The 22063-nt window shown below is 45.9% G+C and overlaps 1 protein-coding gene across 1 annotated transcript; it reads right to left on the bottom strand.

Moving 5' to 3' along the window:
* Window positions 1–227: 227 nt before the first annotated feature.
* Window positions 228–21569, bottom strand: CHCHD2 (coiled-coil-helix-coiled-coil-helix domain containing 2). Its single transcript, XM_082248378.1, has 4 exons — window positions 21422–21569; window positions 14548–14797; window positions 5403–5562; window positions 228–401 (listed from the first exon to the last, which is right to left on the bottom strand). The coding sequence occupies exons 1-4, from the start codon at window positions 21469–21471 to the stop codon at window positions 391–393; spliced, it is 471 nt and encodes a 156-aa protein (XP_082104504.1). The 5' UTR covers window positions 21472–21569; the 3' UTR covers window positions 228–390.
* Window positions 21570–22063: the final 494 nt, after the last annotated feature.

Raw genomic sequence — 22063 nt, 5'->3', positions numbered from 1 at the left:
AATGTTAATATGTGCTACTTTTCAGGAATCCCTCCAAATAAAAACCTTCTCTATAAATAACAAGCCAACAAAAATATTACAGATTTGTAAATCATTTATATAAATAAAAAATTTGACAGACTAAACATACTCTTATGGCGAGAACTGGACATAGTTTACAAATCTATTAGGTGAATTAAGTTGCTTGTTCACAAGTCGACATTTCTTTCTCACCTTTATTTTATTTATTTTTTTAGAAAGGCTAATGACAGATTAACAGAAGTTACCAACATAATACTAGAAAAGTAAATCCTCTAAAAAATAATCATCAGTTCTTTCATGATGGTTTCTAAAGATCTGCAAGCGAAGCACATTCAACCCAGGAATATGATGTTATGTTGAAGCAAACACTCATGGTAACCCTACAGAAAAACAAAAAAAAGGTAAATGTAAAATGAAAACAATTGCAATATTTATAATTTTTAAACTAGCACATCACTTTGACGTGCACTCATTACCGTGACCTTTTTTAATAAAGCAGGCATTTTTAAGTCTTGCAAAATTGTCATTAACCCTTTAACGTTGAAAAACATTGTTTTATGGTGTCTACATAAAGAGGATCAAAGGGATGATTGGTAAAAAATTTTAAAACCATTAATACTTTAAGCCACTGGTACGATATTACTCATGAACACAAAATCTGCAACAGAATCAATCAGGAAAAAAAAAAAAGCAGAAACGTTATCTGTATCATTAATTATATAAGAAAATTAAACATGGAATCGCACTGTGCATTATGTTTTCTGCAGCATGGAACTCTAGGGAAACCTATACACAAAAGTGTAACTAAAGGCAAAAATTTTTTTTTAGTATCAGATAAGAGTGGAGAAGGATTAGAACACCAATCAGATTTTATTGTGGTCTGTGCCCCTATTAAGGAGATTCCCCCCCTCTATTTGTCCTGTTTACCCATCATCATTGAAAGTGAACATATCTAAATTTTGGGTTGTCCCCAGAACAGCAATAGAGGAAAATCTTCCAATGGGGACACTAGTTCTGGTGACGCCCTGGGATTCATTCACTTTGGAAAGACTTCCTCTCAGTTCCAGTTTTGGCTATGGGACAGGATGTGAACAGAAATCACTGTATGAAACACATAAGGCAAGAAAAAAAAAAAAAAAAAAAACCTGACAGGTATTATAACCCTCCCTCACTTTATCCAAAATGAAAAAAAGGTTTTGCATTTAGTTCTACTTGAACTGTTTAGCCACTTTTGTGAGCATCACCTCTCCACAGCTAGGCATTAGACACCAATTGTACCGGTTTAGTTCAACAGCTTCCTGTAACCTCTCCAGCCTGCTAATAGGAAACTGAAGTAGCATCATTAAAGCGGAGTTCCACCCACATTTGGCACCTTCAGGGAGGAGGGGGGGTGGGGGTACGGGTACCTGTGTCTCTTCCTTCCTCCACCACCGGGCCAGTTAGAAAGAGCAGCCTGCTTTATGTGCAGTAGGAAACCGGCTGTGAAGCTGAAAGGGTTCACTGCTGGTTTCCCTTACCACAAATGGCAGCACCTGAGAGCCGATCCACAAATTGGCTGGGGTGCCAAAATCGCGGTATCCCTGGACAGGTAAGTGTCCTAATATTAAAAGTCAGCTACAGTAATTGTATATGATTATTGGAAAAAAATGTTTTGCTATAATCACAGTGCTACATTATTTTTGTTCTATACTCAAGTTAGTAGCAGAAATAACTGGATTTTTATCTTAACGTAAAATCCTTTTCTCTGATGTTCAATGACGGACACAGCTCCAGATCTATTTGACCCTTCGGTTTATGCTGCCCCCTACAGGAGTAGGACACTAGGCTGAAATAAGTTTGACTACGCCTATAGGGCAGTCCCGGGGGGTATACTCCCACTTCCTGTTATAGGTCTTCAGTTTTGTAGCAAGCAGCGTCAGATGAACATAAAACCCAATTCAATAGAGGGGCGGGTGCTGTGTCTGTCAATGAACATCAGAGAAAAGGATTTTACGGTAAGACAAATCCAGTTCTCCATCGTTCACTGACGGACACAGCTCCAGATCTTCTTGACCCTTGGGACGTTCCAAAGCAGTGTCAACATACGGGTTGGGAAGAACACAGCAAGAAACACTTCCCAAAGGCTAAACATAGCCAACCAGGTAAAACAGGAGCTCAATCAGGAACTGGAGCTCACCTGACAAAAACAAAAAACACCCTCAAAGAGGACTAATCCTCTCCAACAGCGGCCTGCAAAACCCTGCAGCCAAATGAAGCATCCGGGGATGCCAACACAGCCACCTTATAAAATTTTGTGAAAGTGTGCACGGACGACCAGGTGGCCGCCTTGCAAACCTGCACTACCGACGCCTGAAGGAAGGTCCAAGAGACAGTAAGCACCCTTGTAGAATTTGCGTTAACAGGGAAAGGAGGATCCTGACCCTTAATGGAATAGGCCTGCACCACCATCTGCCTGATCCATCTAAACATGGTCGCAGTAGACGCGGCCAGCCCCTTACGGACAAACAGAGAATTCGATTTTTGGAACGACTCATTCACCGCCAGGTACACCTTGATTGCCCGAACATCCAAGGAATGTAAGGCAATCTCTTTAGGATGCTTAGGACACAAGGAAGGCAACACGATGTCTTCATTTAAATGGAAACCAGAGACGACTTTAGAGGAAGGAATGACTGGCAGGGATGAAGCACCACTTTGTCTCTGAACCACCAGAGAGGGTGAACGACTAGATAACGCAGCCAACTATGACACCCTGCGTGCAGAAGTAATTGTCATAGAAGGTAGCCTTCTTGGTGGCTGAGTAAGCAGAGAAACCTCTCAAATATTTTCAAAAGGTGGTTTCTGAAGAACCGACCACACCAAATTGAGACTTCACCGAGGAAGCCAGGTGGCAGACCCCCAGAACAAAGGTGTGAACCAAGGAATTTGTGACCAACGGCGCTGACAGAAAATCGCCAGGGCTGAAATCTGGCCTTTGATGGTACCCAAGGCCAAACGCTGATCTACACCTCTTTGAAGAAACTCCAAAACTTGACACCGAAAAGGGGGGGGGGGGGGGGGGGGAGTCCCCCCGAGACTCACACTAAGCATTGTACGCCCTCCAGACTCAAAGGGTAAATCTTCCAGGTAGATATTCTAGCTTTTAAAAGCGTAGGAATCACCAATGCAAAAACCCATTTATCCTTCAGCACTTGGCTTTTAACAGCCAAGCCGTTAAAGCCAGCGAATGTAAAGCAGGATGGAAGATCGGTCCTTGAGCTAACAGATCTTCTCTGAGAGGGAGTCTCCAAGGGACATTGGCAAGCAGCCGTATTAGGTCTGCATACCAGGACCTGCTAGGCCAGTTCAGAGCCATTAGGATGACTAGAATCCCTTCTGCCTTGATTCTTCACAGGAGTCCTGGCAGAAGAGTTACCGGAGGAAACGCGTACATCAGACGATAGTGGCCCCAAGGAGCTACCAGAGCGTCTGTGGAGTCGAGCAGAGGATCCGGAGACCTTGCTACCAACCTCTTGCACCTTTCTGTTGAGCACAAGAGGCCAAAAAGGTCCACATCGGGGGAGTCACCCGAAGGAATCACCTTGGAAAAAAAATCATCCATACAGAGAAAAACTTCTACAGAAGTGGGCTTCCCTCGGGAGCAGGTGGTTTTCATAGGGGGATGTTGTTGTGGCCTTTTTGCCAACATCCAACTGCCTGAAGGTAGGTGAATAACCCAGTCTTAATTACAACCCCAATTCCAAAAAAGTTAGGACGGTGTGTAAAATCTACATAAAAACAGAATGCAATGATTTAAAAAGTCTCATAAGACAGTGATTTCTGGAAGTATTCCTGAGCCCATGCAGTGGGCAGACGAATACTTCCTCTGTCCACTGCAGATACCAAATATTCCAAATACCATGCAGAGAATCATGCCTGTTCTTGACGCAGTGATGTCTGAGGGCCAGAAGATCACAGGCATCCAATATTGCATTTTGGCCTGGAACTCTCGCACACAGATTCTCCTGATATATTTAAAGTCTTTGCAATTTTACATTGAGAAATATTATTCTGAAATTGTTTGGCAATTTATAAGACGCAGCTTTTCAGATTGGTTAACCTCGCCCATCTTTACTTCAGAGACACTCTGGCTCTTTAAGATGCCTTTTTATACCCAATCATGTTACTGACCTGTTGCCAATAAACCTAATTCGTTTTAAAACTTTCTTCCAGCTCTTCCTCGTTAGTACCACTTTCTTTGCCAACTTTTTGTTTGTGCCATATTCTACATTCAGGAAAGTATCCTTTTTTGTCATTCAAAACAAAATACTGCTAAAGCCCTTGCAGTCTGGACACCACACTTACTAACCATGATGAGCAAGTAACCCCCTGTGCTCACAATGCAGCTGGGCAATGGCAAACATGTAAGTTGTAACATGTAACATTGACAATGGCAAAAAAGTATGGAAAACAGAAGTCAATGGCAATTGCTGTAGTAGCACAGGCTACAACATTGATTCTCTACTTCCACAATGATCCCTCAGGTATGGCATATGCGAACTTACATTGGTCTAACGTACCAACGTAACTATAAAAAAAAGTTTTTACCTGGAGCTTTAAAACTGTGCATGCCAATAAAACAGTAACAAATTCAATACCCAACATTGTTCATAGCGGACCCTTTTAAGGTCTTTATAGGTGATCTTTAATTTTTTTTTTTTTTTAACTTTATTGCTATCACATAAGAGGACAATAGCCTGCTGCCGATAGGTCCTCCTTAGGAGCTTTTAGAAGTCCATTAGATCCCCAATGCCACCCATGGACCCCTATGAAGATTTGAACCATGAAATGACACAATAAATCTCATTACCAAGTTCAGTCAATGCTCCGCTCTTCCAAGTGACACCTGTCATGCCTAGGATACACAGGTACTTTCCTGTGCTTGTGAAACTGATTGGGCGGAAAATTCACCAGAAAGCCGAAAAATGGCTTAAATATACACAAACTCCTGACTACTCTATGTGTGTAATTACCGCCTGAGGCTAACAAGCCTTTTTGCCGATAGCAAAGAAAGTATTAAAGCTATATGAACAGTTTAAAAAGTCCAAAAGGTTTGGATTACTTTTTGTCAATTTTGTGATAGACAGGCAGGGAGGGAACTTTTCCTCAATGGTAGTCAAGCAATGTTGCTTAGTCACTTAACTGATCACAGCCTGCTGACCACCACCATACTTATGAGGTTGCCCCCACCCCCTGCTCTTACCTCCTATAAACATTATCTCTTTAAGCAAGAATTGTCTCTCCCTCTCCCAGACTAAATGCTGCTGTGCAGGAGATTACAAGAGTCTGATATCAAAATTACAACTTTCAATTAAAACCTGCAAGAAAAGTAGGGAACATACCGTTTGCGAATCGACACTGTTTGAGTACCTCGCTGAAGCCCTCACAGAGCTTCAGGTCAGATTGATTCTGAGCACACTCCAAGAACTGTTTCATCTCATACTGGCACGGTGTGTACTGAGTTTGCTGTTGTTGATAAGATGACTGTGGAGCTGCAGGTTCCTAGCATTGTACAAGGAGGAAAAAAAAAAAAAAAGATATTAGTGCTCATTCGAGACAACAGCTGCATTAGTACTTTTATCAAGTGTCAGTGCATTAAACATGACATAAGCCAGTTTTTCTTAATATAGTTTACATCTGAACTCCAGAGAAACCGCTCAAACAGATTAAACACATACAGATGCAACTCAAAATTAGAATATCATCAAAAAGTTATTGATTTCAGTAATTCAATAAAAAAAGTGAAACTCAAATATTTGATATAGATGCTTTACAGAGTCATATATTTCAAGCATTTCTTTTGTTTTATTTTTGATGATTATGGCTTACAGCTAGTGAAAACCCAAAATTTCAGTATCTCAGAAAACTAGAATATTACATAAGACAAAAAATAATAGCTCCAAAAACCCTCAAAAATTCTCAAATAAAAACACATGAAAGTCGTTCAGGTCAGGTGCTAATGGACCCTGACAATCCTGAACGACAGTTCTGAGGCTGCACTTGACTTGCATTGTAAACCTTTGGAGGCAGGTAACCCTATGGAGCATTCAAATGCATGTGCTTGAGCAGCACTATGTTTGCATACAAAAAGACAGGATTCAACAACTAAACCTGTGTACATGAGCGCTTACTGCACCAAAGTAGTATGCCCAAAGCTCTTTTGGTCCGACTTCTCTTGTAGATCACAGGAGTTCACTTAGTTCTGCACTCCTGTGACCCTTATTCAGCCAACAGCAGGCTAAAGTTCGATGTTGGTCAAGGTCACTCAGCCAGTCTAGGCTCTGCAGGGATCCCAGCGTAAATGTTGGGAGCCACCCAGATGCCTGACCAGCAGCTAGCTCAGCTTCTTAGTGAGCCAACTGCTCCCACCCTCCCCCCACAGCCTGGTGATCCGAGTGCTAGAGGGGCAAAACACAGAGCTGGTAACTGACAGACACCACTCTGCTCAATGAAGATCGAGATCTGATCACTCGGTTCTCGGTCTTAGATGCGGCAGGGGACAGATGCAGCATTGACCTAGGTGAGTAGGATTTTTTTTTCTTTTTAATTCCATACTTCTCTTTTAAAGTGCCATCAAACAGGCAGACAGGTATATTATACACCAAGTTTCATTAGCCTGACAGAAATGTAGGCAGTGTTTTAACGGTGTAGGTTTTATCAATTTTCCCCAATGAAATCTTTTTCAAGGAAACTATAGTAAATGGTTTATCAGTTTTGCAGCAAGACAATGTAATGCAAAAACAAGAGCAAGGAGGGATGTCCGGATTTACCAATAAGATTGCAGCTTGATTCATAAATTCCCCCCACATGCTGATCAACCCTTTCATGTTCCTCTGGAGGTCAGTGTTGTCTAGAGATGCCAAGGGACAAATTTAGAGTCAGTATGCATCTATTACCTAGATATTAGTATTAAAGAGTAAACTCTGCTTTGTAACTTTTACCTACAGGTAATAATAAAGCTTACCTGTAGGAAAATTAACATCTCCTAAACTTGCACTGTTTAAAAGATATTCACTTGTTTGGCAGCCAGTGACGCCACCAGCGTATGCACTATGAAGAAATGGCCATTCCTTCAGAGCCATTTAAGCGGTCAGAGCCCACAAACCCGGAAGGAAGACAAGCTGAAGATGGAAGCCCTGTCAGCAGCAACAGCGTGCTAATAGAGGGCTTTGTTTCCAGGTAAGTCCTTCATAATGTGCTAGTTTACAACTGCTATAATTTTACTAATATGCATACCTTGTGGCTTCTAACCACTGATCCCTAACCTTACATCTTTTTTTTTTAGTTTTGGATAGAGTGGAGAGGGATCAGAACCCCCATTAGGTTTTTATTGCTGTTTGTGCCCCCCTCAATTTGTCCTGTTTACCATTATCATTAAAAGTAAAAAAAAAAATCCTAAAGTTTGGGTTGTTTCTAGGAAAGTATTAGAGAGGTAATCTTTCAATGGGGACACTAGTTCTGGTGACCTGGGGATTCCCTCACTGTGGAGGGATTTCTTTGCACTTCCTGTTTTGGCTATGGGACAGGAAGTGAAGGTAAAACTCCCAAATGGGACACAGATGGCAAATAAAAAAAACTGGCAGGGCTTATAACTGTCCCTTACACTATCCAAGATGAAAAATAAAAGTCTTGCCTTTAGTTACACTGTAACCCTTCATTTAACCCAAACCCTATAAATTAAATCTTTCGTATATGTATATGGTGGGGCCTCAAATTTGTTCGCCGGGGAAGGGGGGGGGGGGGTATTTTATGTGCTTGGGTGTAACTTTTTTTGCCATCACATAGGGGACAAAAAGTCTGGTTATGTTAGTCAAGGACGCAGAGGTTGAGCGCACTTCTCCCTTCGGGGGGAGGGGGTCTGCCTGTACCGGGGTTGTGTGGAGAGAATTGGGCAGCAGCGCAGCCCCCAAAATGCATCCACCTGAAAGGTAGGAGTCTGCCTGGCTGCAGCCACCAGATTGTGTGTGAAACTCACCACTGTCAGGTGCGCACGGACTTGGCAGCGAAAGGGTTAAAGCCCAACCTCAGTCAAATGTGTTTTGAGTTTTTAGGTTCTCTGACAATTTAATACTATGTCTATACTTTGAAAAAAAATGGATTTTTGTAAGATCTTACCGTAAAATCCTTTTCTCTTAAGCTCATTGACAGACGTAGTCTTCTTGATTCTCAAGAGCTGGGTTATGTTGTCTCCGCAGGAGTAGGACTAGGCAGAAAGACAAAACGTTCTGGCTCCACCTTAGGGGCAGTCCCTGAGGGTATATCCTCCCTCTCTCTGCTACAGGGAATCAGTTCTGTTTTAAAGCAGTACAGAGAATTTAACCCAACCCAACTCAATGATAGAGGGGCGGGTACTACGTCTGTCAATGAGCTTAAGAGAAAAGGATTTTACGGTAAGATCTTACAAAAATCCATTTTTCTCTATCGCTCATTGACAGACGTAGTCTTCTTGATTCTCAAGAGCTGGGACATCCAGAAGCAGTGCCACAAATGAGGGGTGGGATTGACAAAATCAAATCCAATCTAGAAGGCCCAACCGGTGCCAAACTAGAAGTTTTAAAGGCTCATTATAAACAAAGAATGAGACTAAAGAAAAATTTTCCAACGGAAAAAACCCTCGAGGTAGACCACTGGTCTCCTCAAATTGCGGCCTGCAAAACCTTGCGGCCAAACGAGGCATCAGACGATGCCATTACATCAACTTTATAATGTTTAGTAAAGGTATGCACCGACGACCAGGTAGCCGCCTTGCACACCTGGACCACTGACGCCTGATGGCGAAAGGCCCATGACGCACTAAGTGCCCGAGTGGAGTGCGCCTTAACAGGGAACGGGGGCTCCCGACCCTTAATAGAATAAGCCTGTACTACCGTCTGTCTGATCCATCTGGAAATGGTCGCGGCAGATGCAGGCAACCCCTTTTTGGGTCCATCTGAGATCACAAAAAGTGAATCCGTCTTGCGAAACGAGTCTGTCGTTTTCAAGTATACCCTGATTGCCCGGACCACATCCAAGGAGTGTAAAGCAAACTCCCGAGGATGACTGGGCTTAGGACACAGGGAAGGTAATACAATTTCTTCATTCAGATGAAATTCTGAAACCACTTTTGGTAGGAAGGATGGATTCGGACGAAGAACCACCTTATCTCTGAACCACCAGATATGGTGAACAACAAGATAATGCGGCCAGTTCTGACACCCTGCGTGCAGAAGTAATAGCCACCAAGAAGGCCACCTTCTGGGACAACGTGGGTAGAGGAATCTCCCTAATATCTTCAAAGGGAGGTTTCTGAAGAACCGACAACACTAAATTAAGATCCCAGGGGGGTAACGGCGCGTGCACTGGCAGAGCCAGATGTCGCACCCCCTGGATGAAATTCCGCACCAAGGAATGAGTAGCTAAAGGCTTCTGAAAGAAGATAGCTAACGCTGAGACCTGACCCTTGATAGTACTCAAGGCCAGTTTCTGCTCAACCCCTTGTTGCAGAAAAGCTAATATTCGACTAATCGAATAAGACCGAGGACGGAACCCCAACGGTTCATACCATGCAATGTAGGACTTCCATGTGCGATGATAAATCTTTCTGGAAGTCGCTTTCCTTGCTTCAACTAGAGTAGGAATAACTGAAGCTGACAAACCTTTGTCCTTCAGCACCTGGGTCTCAATAGCCAGGCCGTTAAAGCCAGCGATCGTAAAGCAGGATGGAAGATCAATCCCTGAGACAGTAGGTCCTCCCTGAGAGGAAGTCTCCACGGGACATCCGCCACCAGTCTGACCACGTCGGCGTACCAAGCTCGACGAGGCCAGTCCGGAGCTACCAGAATTACTGGAATTCCTTCCTCCTCTATCCTGCGAAGAAGTCTTGGCAGTAACGCGAGAGGAGGGAAGGCATATATTAGCTGGTATTGCCCCCACGGGGCGATCAGTGCGTCTGCGGTTTCTGCTAGAGGATCGCGGGAGCAAGCCACGAATCTCTGAACTTTCCTGTTGAATCGTGATGCCAACAGATCCACATCCGGGGTGCCCCACCGTAGGCACAACTGGTGGAAAACGTCTGGATGGAGGGACCATTCACCCTGATCCAGAGTCTGACGGCTGAGATAATCTGCCTGCCAATTCTCCACCCCCGGAATGAACACCGCAGAGATTGCTGGAACAAATCGTTCCGGCCAGCGAAGAATGCAAGCCACTTCTTCGGCCGCTCGGGCACTCTTGGTGCCCCCCTGGTGATTGACATAAGCCACGGCCTTGGCATTGTCCGACTGGATCCGAACCGGGCTGCCCTGGAGCTGCTCGGTCCAGTGAATCAGACAAAGTCTGATCGCTCTCAGTTCCAATACATTTATCGGTAACCTGGATTCTTCCAGGGACCAAAGTCCCTGGACAGATAATTGACCGAGAATTCCTCCCCATCCGGATAGACTGGCATCCGTGGTCACTATCGTCCAATATATTGGCAGAAATGACTTTCCCTGGCTGAGCATCGGAGACCGAAGCCACCAGACCAGAGACTCTCTGGTCTGTTTGCTCAATCGGATCTGATTGTCCAGGGATTCCGGATTCCGATTCCATCTGAGAAGAATCTCTTGCTGAAGAATTCGGGTATGGGACTGGGCAAATGGGACTGCTTCGAACTAAGCCACCATCAACCCCAGAACCCTCATGCAAGTCCGAAGGGAAGACCAGCTGTTGGACAGTAACAACTGGACTGCTGATTGAATCTTTCGGAGTTTCCCTACTGGAAGAAAAACTCTTGTCCTGACTGTGTCTAAAATTAGACCCAGATATTCGAGCCTCTGGGTGGGAACCAGAAATGACTTTTGCTGGTTCACCAGCCACCCGAATTCCTGTAAAGAAATCATAGTAATTTCTATGTTTTGTAGCAAGGTCTGAGGAGACTCTGCATGAAGCAGAAGATCGTCTAGGTAACCAAGGATCGATATGCCTCTTTGGCGCAGAAGTGCCAACATTGGGGCCAACACCTTTGTGAAGACCCGCGGAGCCGTGGCGAGACCGAAAGGTAACGCCACAAACTGATAGTGGTTCTCTTCTACGGAAAAGCGTAGAAACCGCTGATGTCCTGCGAAAATGGGAATGTGAAGATAGGCGTCCTTGATGTCTATGGACGCTAGGACATCCCCTGGATGCAGGAAGGCTGCTACTGTGCGAAAGGACTCCATTCTGAATCTTCTTATGTTGACAAAAGAATTGAGTGCTCTTAAGTCCAGAATTGGACGCACTTTGCCCTCTTTCCTGGGTATTGTAAATAGGTTTGAATAAAACCCTTGAAACCGTTCTGTCCAAGGAACGTGGACTACCACTCCTTGTTGTAGTAAATCTGTGACTGCTCTCCGCAGATCTTCTAAACGATCTGAGGATAGTCGGATATTGGAAGGGAAGAATCGCGCCGGTGGGAGAGATCGAAACTCGATCTTGTACCCTGACCTTATGACTTCGCAAACCCATTTGTCCGGGATTCTGGAAAGCCATGGATCCGGGAACCGGCGAAGACATCCCCCCACCCCAGTTATGGGTGGGGGCGCACCTTCAGGCTTTGGACGGTTTATCTTCAGGTCTGGAGGGGGCGGGCTTTTGCTTGCCCGACCAACGACCCCTGACGCCTCCTGCAGGAGCTTTGGAGGACTTAGTTTTTTCACCTGCGGGACGAAAAAACCTCTTGTGAGCAGAAAAAGAAGGCCCTCGTCTTTGACGAGTTCCTCTACCTTTAAAATTTTGAGGTAAAAAGGTGCTCTTTCCACCCGTGAGATCCTTAATGATCTCATCTAAGTTGGCTCCAAATAGACGCTCTCCTGAAAAGGGGATATTAGCCAATGCTTTTTTGGAACCTTGGTCGGCTAACCAACCTTTTAGCCACAGTGTACGCCTGAGAACCACTGCTGAGACTGATGCTCGCGCCAATAATGGAGTGGCGTCTAACGCCGCATCACACACAAACTGTAACCCCTGTATCATTTGTTCCAACAAATCTGATACCGCCTGAGGGACCTCTTCTAAGTCCCGGCGTAACCACTTGGTCCATTCAGTTACAGCCTGCGAAACCAGACCAATAGCTATTATAGGTCTGAAAGCTGATGCAATCAAGGAAAACATGGTGCGAGACATAGCTTCTATCTTGCGATCCACTGGATCTTTAAAAGACGGAGCGTCTTCTAAAGGAATAACCGTGGCTTTATTCAATCTAGCAATTGGTGAATCCACCACAGGTGGTTCTGTCCATTTCTTAATGAGGGTTTCCTCAAACGGATAACGCCTGTCAATGCGTTTAGAAATAGTAAACGTGCGTTTTGGCAGACGCCATTCTTCTTCGATTGGATTGCCAAAACATTTGGGCAATGGAAAAACCTTCGCCACTTTGATGCGTTTTTTAGTCCCAAAAGGGATTTCAATTTCAGCTATTTCTGATGGAATACCCTGTAACCTTAAGGTCTCTTGAACAGATACAATGAGTACGTTTACCAACGCTTCCTCTCGGGCTATGGCGGATGCCGAAACATCCTCCTCACTGTCTGAAGAGACAGGACCCGAGACACCAATCCCAGATGAAGTACCTGCAACTGCAGAAATGGGCTCAGAGTCTGAATCCGAGGTTTCAGATAATATGGGGTTAGGCGGGGGTCGCTTTCTCGCGCCCTGTCCCTGACAAGCCACTTCCACCCGGGACACAAAAGTTTCCATAATAGCTGACAATGATTCAATTGTCAATGGGGTGCTGGAGGATCCCGCAGACCCCTCGAGGGGATCCGGAGGAGATACATGAGTGGCAGGGTCCATGTTAATTCAGGACACTTTTGCCAGCAAAACAAAAAAACTTTTTTTTTTTTGTGTGTCTCCCCCTAGCGCAATAGCGCCCCTCAGAGTACCTGCTTCTCGATCCCACAGAGAGAGAGAGAGGGACCCCCAAGGCTCACCAACCGATGCAGTGCAGCTTCCAACCAACTGCAGTCAGCGTCTGTCTTTACAGACTGGAAGGAGCTGTTTGCTTTTTCCTGGGTAGAAAGACGTGGCTCCGCCCCCTGTGTACGCCTTCCGGCGTTCCCAGCTCTCCACGAGGTAGCTGGGCTCACAAAACATGGCCGCCCCCATAGAGGAGACATAAGACTCCAAAAACATGGCGGCCGGCGTGACCCGAGGACATACATGCACTAGGTCTACAGCAAAATGGCGGCGGACCGCCGAAATCCTTTTCCCAGCACATCCACCTGCATCTCTGCTAAGAGGCGATATATGGATCTACAGGAGATACACTACAAATAAGGTAGGATAATACCTCCTATGTCTGCTGTAAAGTTACAGTCTGCTGGGTAGAGTGTTAGCTCTTAAACCAAGTCCACTTCCCACAAACACATGCTGTATTACAAGGGGGACTTGTAAGTATCAGATATATACTGACCATATATGGAGGGGCCCATAATACATACTGCCTCATAACGAGGAAAAAAGGGAACGTTTACTCACCATACCGAACCGACAGGCACCCTCTCTTCACAATACCCTCTCCACCGGGGTGGGGGTTTGTGGACCACTCCGGACGCCTCGACTCTCTGGTTCCTGGCGTCCAAGCGAGACTTTTAACTCGCAAGGTCAGTCCCTCCACTGGGACTCCGTCGCGGCCGACCCAGCGCGGAGCTCTGGTCTGCACGCGCTCGTAGGCAGAAACCGGGGTGACCACTGGATCTCAACATCCAGCCCGTCACCCGGCCCCGCATACTTACTTGAATGTGTCGCGGCCGACCAAGCGCAATGCCATGGTCTGCGCGCGCTCGTAGGCCGGCTGGGGTGACCACAAGTGTCGCCCAGTCCGGCATTTTGCTTGAAGATCTCACAGGAAAAAATACTGGAGAAAAACTACCTAAAAAAATGTCTTTTTCTTAAAGAAAAAAAGTCTTGCCAGGACCAAAAGATCCCAGCAAGGAACTTAGGTCCTTACTCCTGACTAGACAGAAAAAAACTGATTCCCTGTAGCAGAGAGAGGGAGGATATACCCTCAGGGACTGCCCCTAAGGTGGAGCCAGAACGTTTTTTCTTTCTGCCTAGTCCTACTCCTGCGGAGACAACATAACCCAGCTCTTGAGAATCAAGAAGACTACGTCTGTCAATGAGCGATAGAGAAAATAATTTTACTTGCCTTCCTCACCCATCAGTCTCGTGAAATTACAGAAAATCTTCCCCAAGTGCCGGTTCACACCACCGCGGCATGACTTCGGGGGCGACCTGTGAAGTCGCGTGCACTGCGCCTTGCACGAACTTCATATAATGAATGTCAATGCAAGTCGCTCCGATGATGCCCCGAAGTAGTACAGGAACTATTTTCTGAGTCGCTCCTATTAGAACGGTTCCTGTAGCACTGCATGGACCGCGACTTGTCAGGCTGACCAGTCGCGGTAGTGTGAATGGGCACAAAACAAAGACAAAGGAAAAAACAAAAATCCCATGTTTGCACAATATTAAAATAAATATCACAGCCCTTACCTGGTAGGTAATATCTTCCCTTGCAGGCTCTGAATTACCGCCACCACCAAATCCACCAGTAATAGCATGTCCTAGAGTGTGTCCCACTGCAGAACCAACTGCAACTCCAGCAGCTGTAGTAGCCATTTGTGCCATAAGACCGGGTTGTCTAGGGGCTGCTACAGGTCCAAGAGCGGATGGGGCAGGGGCGGCAGCAGCAACAGGTGGGCGTGCTGCTGGAGGTGGTGCTGACCTCATTACGGGTGCTCGGCTGCAAAGCAAAACCAGACTTGTTACAAATAATGAACTTTGCATATAATTGTATGTCACAGTTCATGAGTCATCAATTCAAGCTCTGCAGTCACATGACAAAATGAAATGTACGGTAAGCAGATTTGCTTATTTAATAAAAGTCACACAGGACTGAAAAAACTGTTTGTAATACATCTATACAGAAATTAAAGCTTAATATTGTTAAACAAACGTACATGAAAAAAAAAAACGCTCAAATTACTTTTATGGGTATTAATAATGCTTTAATCAAAGTAATTGAACTACTTGTTTGGCACACTGCTCTGAGGATCATCATTTCTTTCTATTGCAACTACATTACATCATACAGTTCCATCCATCCAAATAACACTGGATCCATCCATGTAAACACTGAGTTCCAATGCAAATAATATTTTTATTAGAATTGCCTGGGTTACTCTGGATCAACAACAGGTATAAAATTGTGTATATGGGTTTTTTATGGTTGAACGGGATGGACTTTTGTCTTTTTTCAACCTGACTATGTAACCCTGTAATTTAAAAGAGAAATAGGATTTTTGTGCTTACTGTAAAATCCATTTCTCTTAAGGTCATTGATGGAAACAGTGCTACATATTCAGAACCATAGGGTTAAAATGCCCCCTACAGGAGTAAAACACTAGGCAGAAAAAGACTTAGCTACGCCTATGGGCAGTCCTAGCTGGTATACATCCCCCTCTCTGCTATAGGCCTTCAGTTTAGTAACAGTAGTAGCAGTGTCAGAAATATCAAAACCACATAGAGGGGTGGGTGCTGTGTTCATCAATGAACTCAGAGAAATTGATTTCACCGTTAAGTAAAAAAATCCTATTTTCTCTTTCGTTCATTGACGGACACAGTGCTCCATATTCAGAACCATAGGGATGTTCCCAAGCAGTGCCAAACATTAGGGTTGGCAAAACATAAAAATACCAAGGCTAAATACAAGAGCCAACCTGGTAGCAGGAGCTCAACAAAAAAACTGGAGCCCAACCTAAACAATATACCCCCCAAAGAGGGAACAGACCCTCTAAAACAGCAGCCTGCAAAACCTTGCAGGCACAGGAAGCATCCGCAGATACGGACACATCCACTTTGTAAAAAAATAGTGAAAAAGTGTGCACCGACGACCAAGTGGCCGCCTTACAAACATGCGCCACTGACCCCTGATGACGGAAGGCCCAAGAAGCACTAAGCGCCCAAGTAGAGTGCACCATTACAGGGAAAGGAGGAACCTGACCCTTGATAGTCATCGCCTGCCTGATCCATCTAAAAATGGTGGCAGAAGAGGCGGACAGCCCTTTTCTTGGCCCGTCCATGACCAAAAACAGCGAGTCTGGCCTCTGAAAAAACGTAGTGACTGCCAGATACACCCGATTGCCCAAACCACATCCAGGGCATGCAACGCAAGTTCCCTGGGGTCTGTGTCCCTGGGATACAAAGGCGGAAATACAATGTTTTCATTCAAATGGAAGTCAGAGCCACCTTATCTTTGTGGACCACCAGATAGGGGGTATGACAAGATAACACTGCCAGTTCCGACACCCTGCGAGCAGAGGTGACGGCCACCAAAAAAAGCTACCTTCTGAAACAGCGTAAGCAGGAGTATCTCCCAAATATTTTCAAAGGGAGACTTTTGGAGAACAGAGCACGAATTTCAAATCCCACGGCGGTAGAGGAGACCGCACCGGCGAATTCAGGTGTCGAACCCTTTGAATAAAAGTATGCACCAATGATTGTGTGGCTAAGGGTCACTGAAAGAAGACCGCCAAGGCAGACACCTGGCCCTTGATGGTACTCAAAGCCAACTTCTGCCGTCCTTGTAGGTTAAAATCCGGGCCACCAAAAAAGAAAGAGGGTGAACACCTATTGACTCAGACCACGAAATGTATGCTTTCCACGTACAATGGTAAATCTTTCTAGAGGTAGACTTCCTCGCCTTCAGCAATGTGGGACCCAGGCAAACCTCTATCCATTAGCACCTGGCTTTCAACAGCCAGGTCGTCAAATCCAGAGGCTATAAAGCCAGATGGAAGACCAGCCCTTGGGACAGCAGGTCCTCCCTGAGAGGCAGTCTCCAAGGGACATCGGCGACCAAATCGCACCAGGTCAGCGTACCAAGACTGGCGAGTCCAGTCCGGGTCCCGCCATAATCCCTTCAGCCTCGATCCTGCGCAGAAGCCGCAGAAGTAGTTTGATAGGAGGGAAGGAGTAGATCGGACAATACTGGCTACCACAGCATCTGTGGGGTCCGCCAGAGGATCCCATGACCTTGCCACAAAACCTCTGTACCTTTCTGTTGAGGTCCAACGCCTGCTAACTGAGATAATCGGCCTGCCAATTTTCCACTCCTAGAATGTGTACAGCGGAGCGTTCTGCCCACCAGAGAATGCCGGCTACTTCCAGAGCCACTGCACTTTTTGTTTCGCCCTGGTGATTGACATAAGCCAACGCCGTGGCATTGTCCAACTGGATCCTTACCAGGAGTCCCCGGACCAAATTCATCCAGCCAACCAGGCACAGCCTGATCGCCTGAAGTTCCAAGACATTGATCGGTAGTCTGGATTCCTCCAGTGTTCAACAACCCTGAGCGGAGCTCAGTCCCAGGACACCCACCACCCAGACAGACTGGCATCCATAGTGACCACTGTCCAATACAAAGAGAAAAGATTTGCCCAGCCGAAGAGCCAGAGAGCAAAGCCATCAGACCAGGGAACGCCCTGGTTTCCCGGCTCGGCTGAATCAGAGACTTTGGACACTTGTCCCATTTCACCAGGATCTCCCTTTGGAGGGAACTTATATGGAACTGTGCAAACGGAACCGCCTCGAAGGTAGACACCATCATGCCCAGCACCTGCATGGAAGTCTGGAGGGAGGACCACCTGCTGGACAGCAATAGATGAATCATAGCATGCAACTTCTGGAGTTTGTAGAAAGAACACTCTGGCTAGAGCTGAATCCAGAGTCAGACTCAGATAATCTAATTTTATGGAGGGAAGCAGGGCATACTTCTGGTGGTTTAGAAGCCAACTGAATGCCTTCAGGGTCTCCACATCGTCCATCAAGGCAGAAGAGGACTCCGCTAGCAAAAAGAGGTCGTCCAGGTAGCCCAGTACCGCAATCCCCTCTGACGCAGCAACACTTTTAAGAAGGCGAGACCAAAGATTATTTCCATGAACTGATAGTGCTCCTCTCCCACAGCAAAACAGAGGAAACGCTGGTGTCGGGCACATATTGGAATGTGCAAGTAAGCATCCTTGATGTAGATAGAAAAAAGGTTTTGTGTGTCGAGAAAGAAGGCCGTGTCAGCGACTAGGTTCTTTTCCCTTCTGACTGTGGAAGAAAGGTACTCCCCCCTCCCCTTGAGACCCCTAATGATGTCATCCAGAGTAGCTGTAAACAGGCGATCACCTTGAAAAGGAAAATCAGTCAGAGCTTTTTTAGAAGTCGGGTTCGCAGACCAACAATTAAGCCACAACACACGCCTAAGCACCACTGCTGAAGCAGCTTAGAAATCAAGGGAGAGAGAGGCATCGCAGACACAAATTGCAACCCCTGGACCAACTGGTCCACCAGATGAACAAAGGCTGGGGGAATCTGCTCCCCCCCAGGACTTGGCGCAAATGTTTAGCCCACTCAGTTAGTGTTTGCGACACCAGGGCAATGCCCAGGACCAGCTTAGCCCTGAACCAGCAAAAGTAAATGTATTGCGAGCCACAGACTCCGCTTTTCGGTCAGCTGGATCCTTAAAAGGCCGGGGATTCCTCTACTGGAATCTTGGTTGCCTTGTTCAACCTGGAGACAGGAGAGTCCACCACTGGTGGGACAGTCCACTTCTTGAGGAGTGACTCTTAAAAGAGGTAACTCACCACAAAGCGTTTAGGAACCACAAAGGGATGTTTTGGCCACACCGAATCTTTATAGACAAACTTGTCAAAATAGGAGGAATAAGAGAACACCTTTGCCATGCGAGACGGCTTGTGGGTGCCAAAAGGGTAACAAAACTATCTTGTAACTGGCAGCTCCGTGTCTGAATAGATACACGGAGCTGCTCAGCTCGGGTTCCCCCATAGCAAGCGGCTTGCCATGGGGTCTTGAGAAGAGGAGGATCTGGGCTGCTATGTGCAAAACCAACTGCACAGAGGTGGTAAGTACAACATGTTTGTTATTTTAATGAAAAAAAAAAAAGACTTTAATATCACTAAGTTGGGTAGGTTAAAACCTTTCACCTTTGTATTGTTGTCTGTTTCTCTGTTGCAGATTTTCCTTCACTTACTGTCCAGTACCCCAGAATGGAACTTGGGGGGAATCTCTCTAACAAATAGTCCTGATAAGGGTTCCAAACTTTCTCCACTCTATCCAAAACTATAAAGATTTTGGCTATAATAGATTTGGCCACACTTGCACTGATGTGATTATACAGTAGATAGAAAAATTTAGATCTATAACCACTTCAATGGCTCCCGCTGCTGCCTCTGTCCTGTGAATCCACAGAGCGAGGAGAGGGCTGCTACTAATTGGCACAAACCTGGATCGAGTAAGGACCCAGGAAAGTATTTTGGGGGTTCGGGGGGGGGGGGGGGGGCGATACTACAACCAGGCCATTTTTTTTCCATAATGCAGGGAAAGCATGAAGGTAAAAAAAATGTCCTTGCTTTACAACCGCCCTAATGTAGAGTTAAAGAGTGAACCCTTACCTGTACAATGGTCCCTCTATCGTATCTTCTGGTCTTTGGGCCTCTTCATTGGCCAGCGGGGAATGACTGTGCAGGGGCTAGTCTTCCTGGCACTCAGAGACCAGCCCAGCATTGATTACAGCGCCAGAAAAGTCAGTGAGCAGGTAGGGGCATTTCATTGCAAAAGAGACTGTTCAGGTCTCTTCTGCAATAAAGATTGTCTGCTCGCTGTTTCTTAAAAGTGAGAGTAAATTCCCCTGGTTCAGCCTTTTTTTTGCCAATAAAAAGGCTTACCTATAGGTACAGTAAATATCTCCTAAACGTGCACTGTTTAGCAGACGTTTACTTGCGAAGCCGCTGGTGACGTCACTGGCACATGCGCTCTGAAGGAACAGCATACCCGTGCCGTTCCTACTAAGTCCTGTGCCATGAACAGCGTCTCCCACGTGCGGAAGTGATGTCATTGCAGTTTGTCTAATCAAAGGACCGGATCCAGCCAACCTGCAAGGAAGACGGAAGCCCTGTCAGCGGTGACAGTGCAATGCTGGGGGGCAATGTTTTAAGGTAAGTTTAACATAATGTGTTAGTATGTGATGCATACTAGCACATTATAAGTTTGCATTGCAGGAGAAGAAAAAAAACGGCAATTTACTACCGCTTTAACCAGCTCCCGTCTGTGCTGTAGCTGAAAGACAGCTACAGCGCAGGCTTACTTTGCAGGAAGTGCGTACATGGACTTCTTCCCGTGATCGTGCGCCCCATTCGGCACGCGGAGGGCCCTCTACCACATAAGCTGTGCCCAATGATAGCTGATAACGGAAGTAAACACAAGGCAGTTATCTGATTTTTCAGCGTAAGGAAAGAAAGAGCTGATGACTGGCTTGTGTTAAAGGAACATTGCCACGGATAATCAGGGCACTGATCATCAGTGCAGCCCCAACAGTGCTGCCAATTAGTGCCCACCAGTGCTGCCAATCAGTGCTTCCTCATCAGTGTCTTCCGCTCTAAGTTATGCATTAAAGTGGTTGTAAACCCACTTTAAAGACTTTTACCTATAGTTAAGCCTATATTAAGGATACCTATAGGTGCTATATGTCCTAAACATGCACAGTTTAGGAGATATTTACAGTGCATGTAGCCAATGACGTCATCGGCGCATGCACTCTGAAAGAACGGCCACCCGTGCCATTCCGTCAGAGCCCAGTGGCCGTGAACAGCGGCTCCCGCGTGCATGCCCGGGAGTGATGTAATCGCGCCACCAGCCAATCAGATGGCCGGAGGACGCGATCCAGGAAGCAGGATGGCCGAACGTGTTGGGCGTCCTGTGGTAACTGCGAGGGCTTCGTTTTTAGGTAAGTACGTCATTTTTTTCCAGCGGGTTTACTTTAAAGTGGAACTACAGTCCACAAAATACTCACCTCTGCGCCACCAACCTCTTGATTGATTGGCAGGGATGATGTGACTCCTACGCATGCACACAGGAGTCACTGTCCCGGGACCATGCAAAGAACGTAAATGGAGCTGTGCATGCACAGCTCAGCGCTCGTTCAAAATAACTGCGAACAAGCAGGTACATTTGTTTTATTGCTGAAGAACATAGCGGATCTTTTGTGCCTATTTTTACTACTAAAGGTTTAGCTCCACTATTAAAGAGAGTAGATCAGGCATTACATAATGCTTGAAGCCAAAGGTCAATTCCAGGAACTGACAAGTGTCTACAGACGATGAGAGCATGTGAGTTATAACATCTTATTACTGCACATACAAGCTGGCTCTGCCCTCTCATCCTCCATGCTCATACCACACACAGCAGTCATAGAAAGACCTGGTGAAGGAGCCATGTTTTCTGTCACACGTGACACCGGCTTATTCTTCCCACTGACCTATAACAAAGTGTCCGAGGGAAAGAAGCATACTACAACACATACCTGGCTGGCGGGGCCATCCGAGAGGTACGGCTTCGGCTTCCTCTAGGCATTGCTGTACTAATACGGTACTCCAAATGTCCTTCAACACCGACTATGTCAAAGTGATTGCGTCAGACAGAGCGACTCGAGCTTTTATCACTTCTGGCGCGTCACTGGCACCACGCCCCCATGAACGTCCTGGCGCACAATGACGCTGCTAGGTTGCGGCTCTACGGGCTTCTAGAAAATGTCTTCGCTGTTAACGAGGTGAAGGTCGTGCGCGGTGACGCAGCAGAGCGGTGGACAAACTCTATAGAGAACACAGTACACAGTACATGTTTGTTTTCATAACATGCTTCTCAGCTGGAAGCCTTACATTAGTTCAAATACCGTGCTTTGGCTGGATTTTGAGAGCAATCACTTGTTGACATTATAGTCCTAAAATAATTCAGAGCTCCTGAAGGTTTACATCCCAGCCCCCCCATGACCAGGCCAATTTTTGCAATGCTATTTGGCACAGTGCTACGTTAACTGACGATTGCGCAGTCATGCAACACTGTACACAAATGAAATTTATATAATCTTTCCCCCCACACAAATAGAAGATTCTTTCGCTGTATTTGATCACCACTGGGTTTCTGTTATTGTTTAAAATATAAACAA

The sequence above is a fragment of the Pelophylax lessonae genome, assembly GCF_965119305.1.
Source record: "Pelophylax lessonae genome assembly, chromosome: 2".
Taxonomy (NCBI): domain Eukaryota; kingdom Metazoa; phylum Chordata; class Amphibia; order Anura; family Ranidae; genus Pelophylax; species Pelophylax lessonae.
The sequence above is the reverse complement of the archived record's forward strand: the minus strand, read 5'-3'. Positions and strand labels throughout refer to the sequence as shown.

What these genes read in the sequence shown, in the direction of transcription:
- CHCHD2 (XM_082248378.1), bottom strand. Translation starts at nt 21,471, where the DNA reads ATGCCTAGAGGAAGCCGAAGCCGTACCTCTCGGATGGCCCCGCCAGCC. An exon ending in CGGATGGCCCCGCCAGCCAG is followed by an intron (nt 14,798 to 21,421) that starts GTATGTGTTGTA and finishes TTTGCTTTGCAG; the next exon opens with CCGAGCACCCGTAATGAGGT. An exon ending in GGGAAGATATTACCTACCAG is followed by an intron (nt 5,563 to 14,547) that starts GTAAGGGCTGTG and finishes GTACAATGCTAG; the next exon opens with GAACCTGCAGCTCCACAGTC.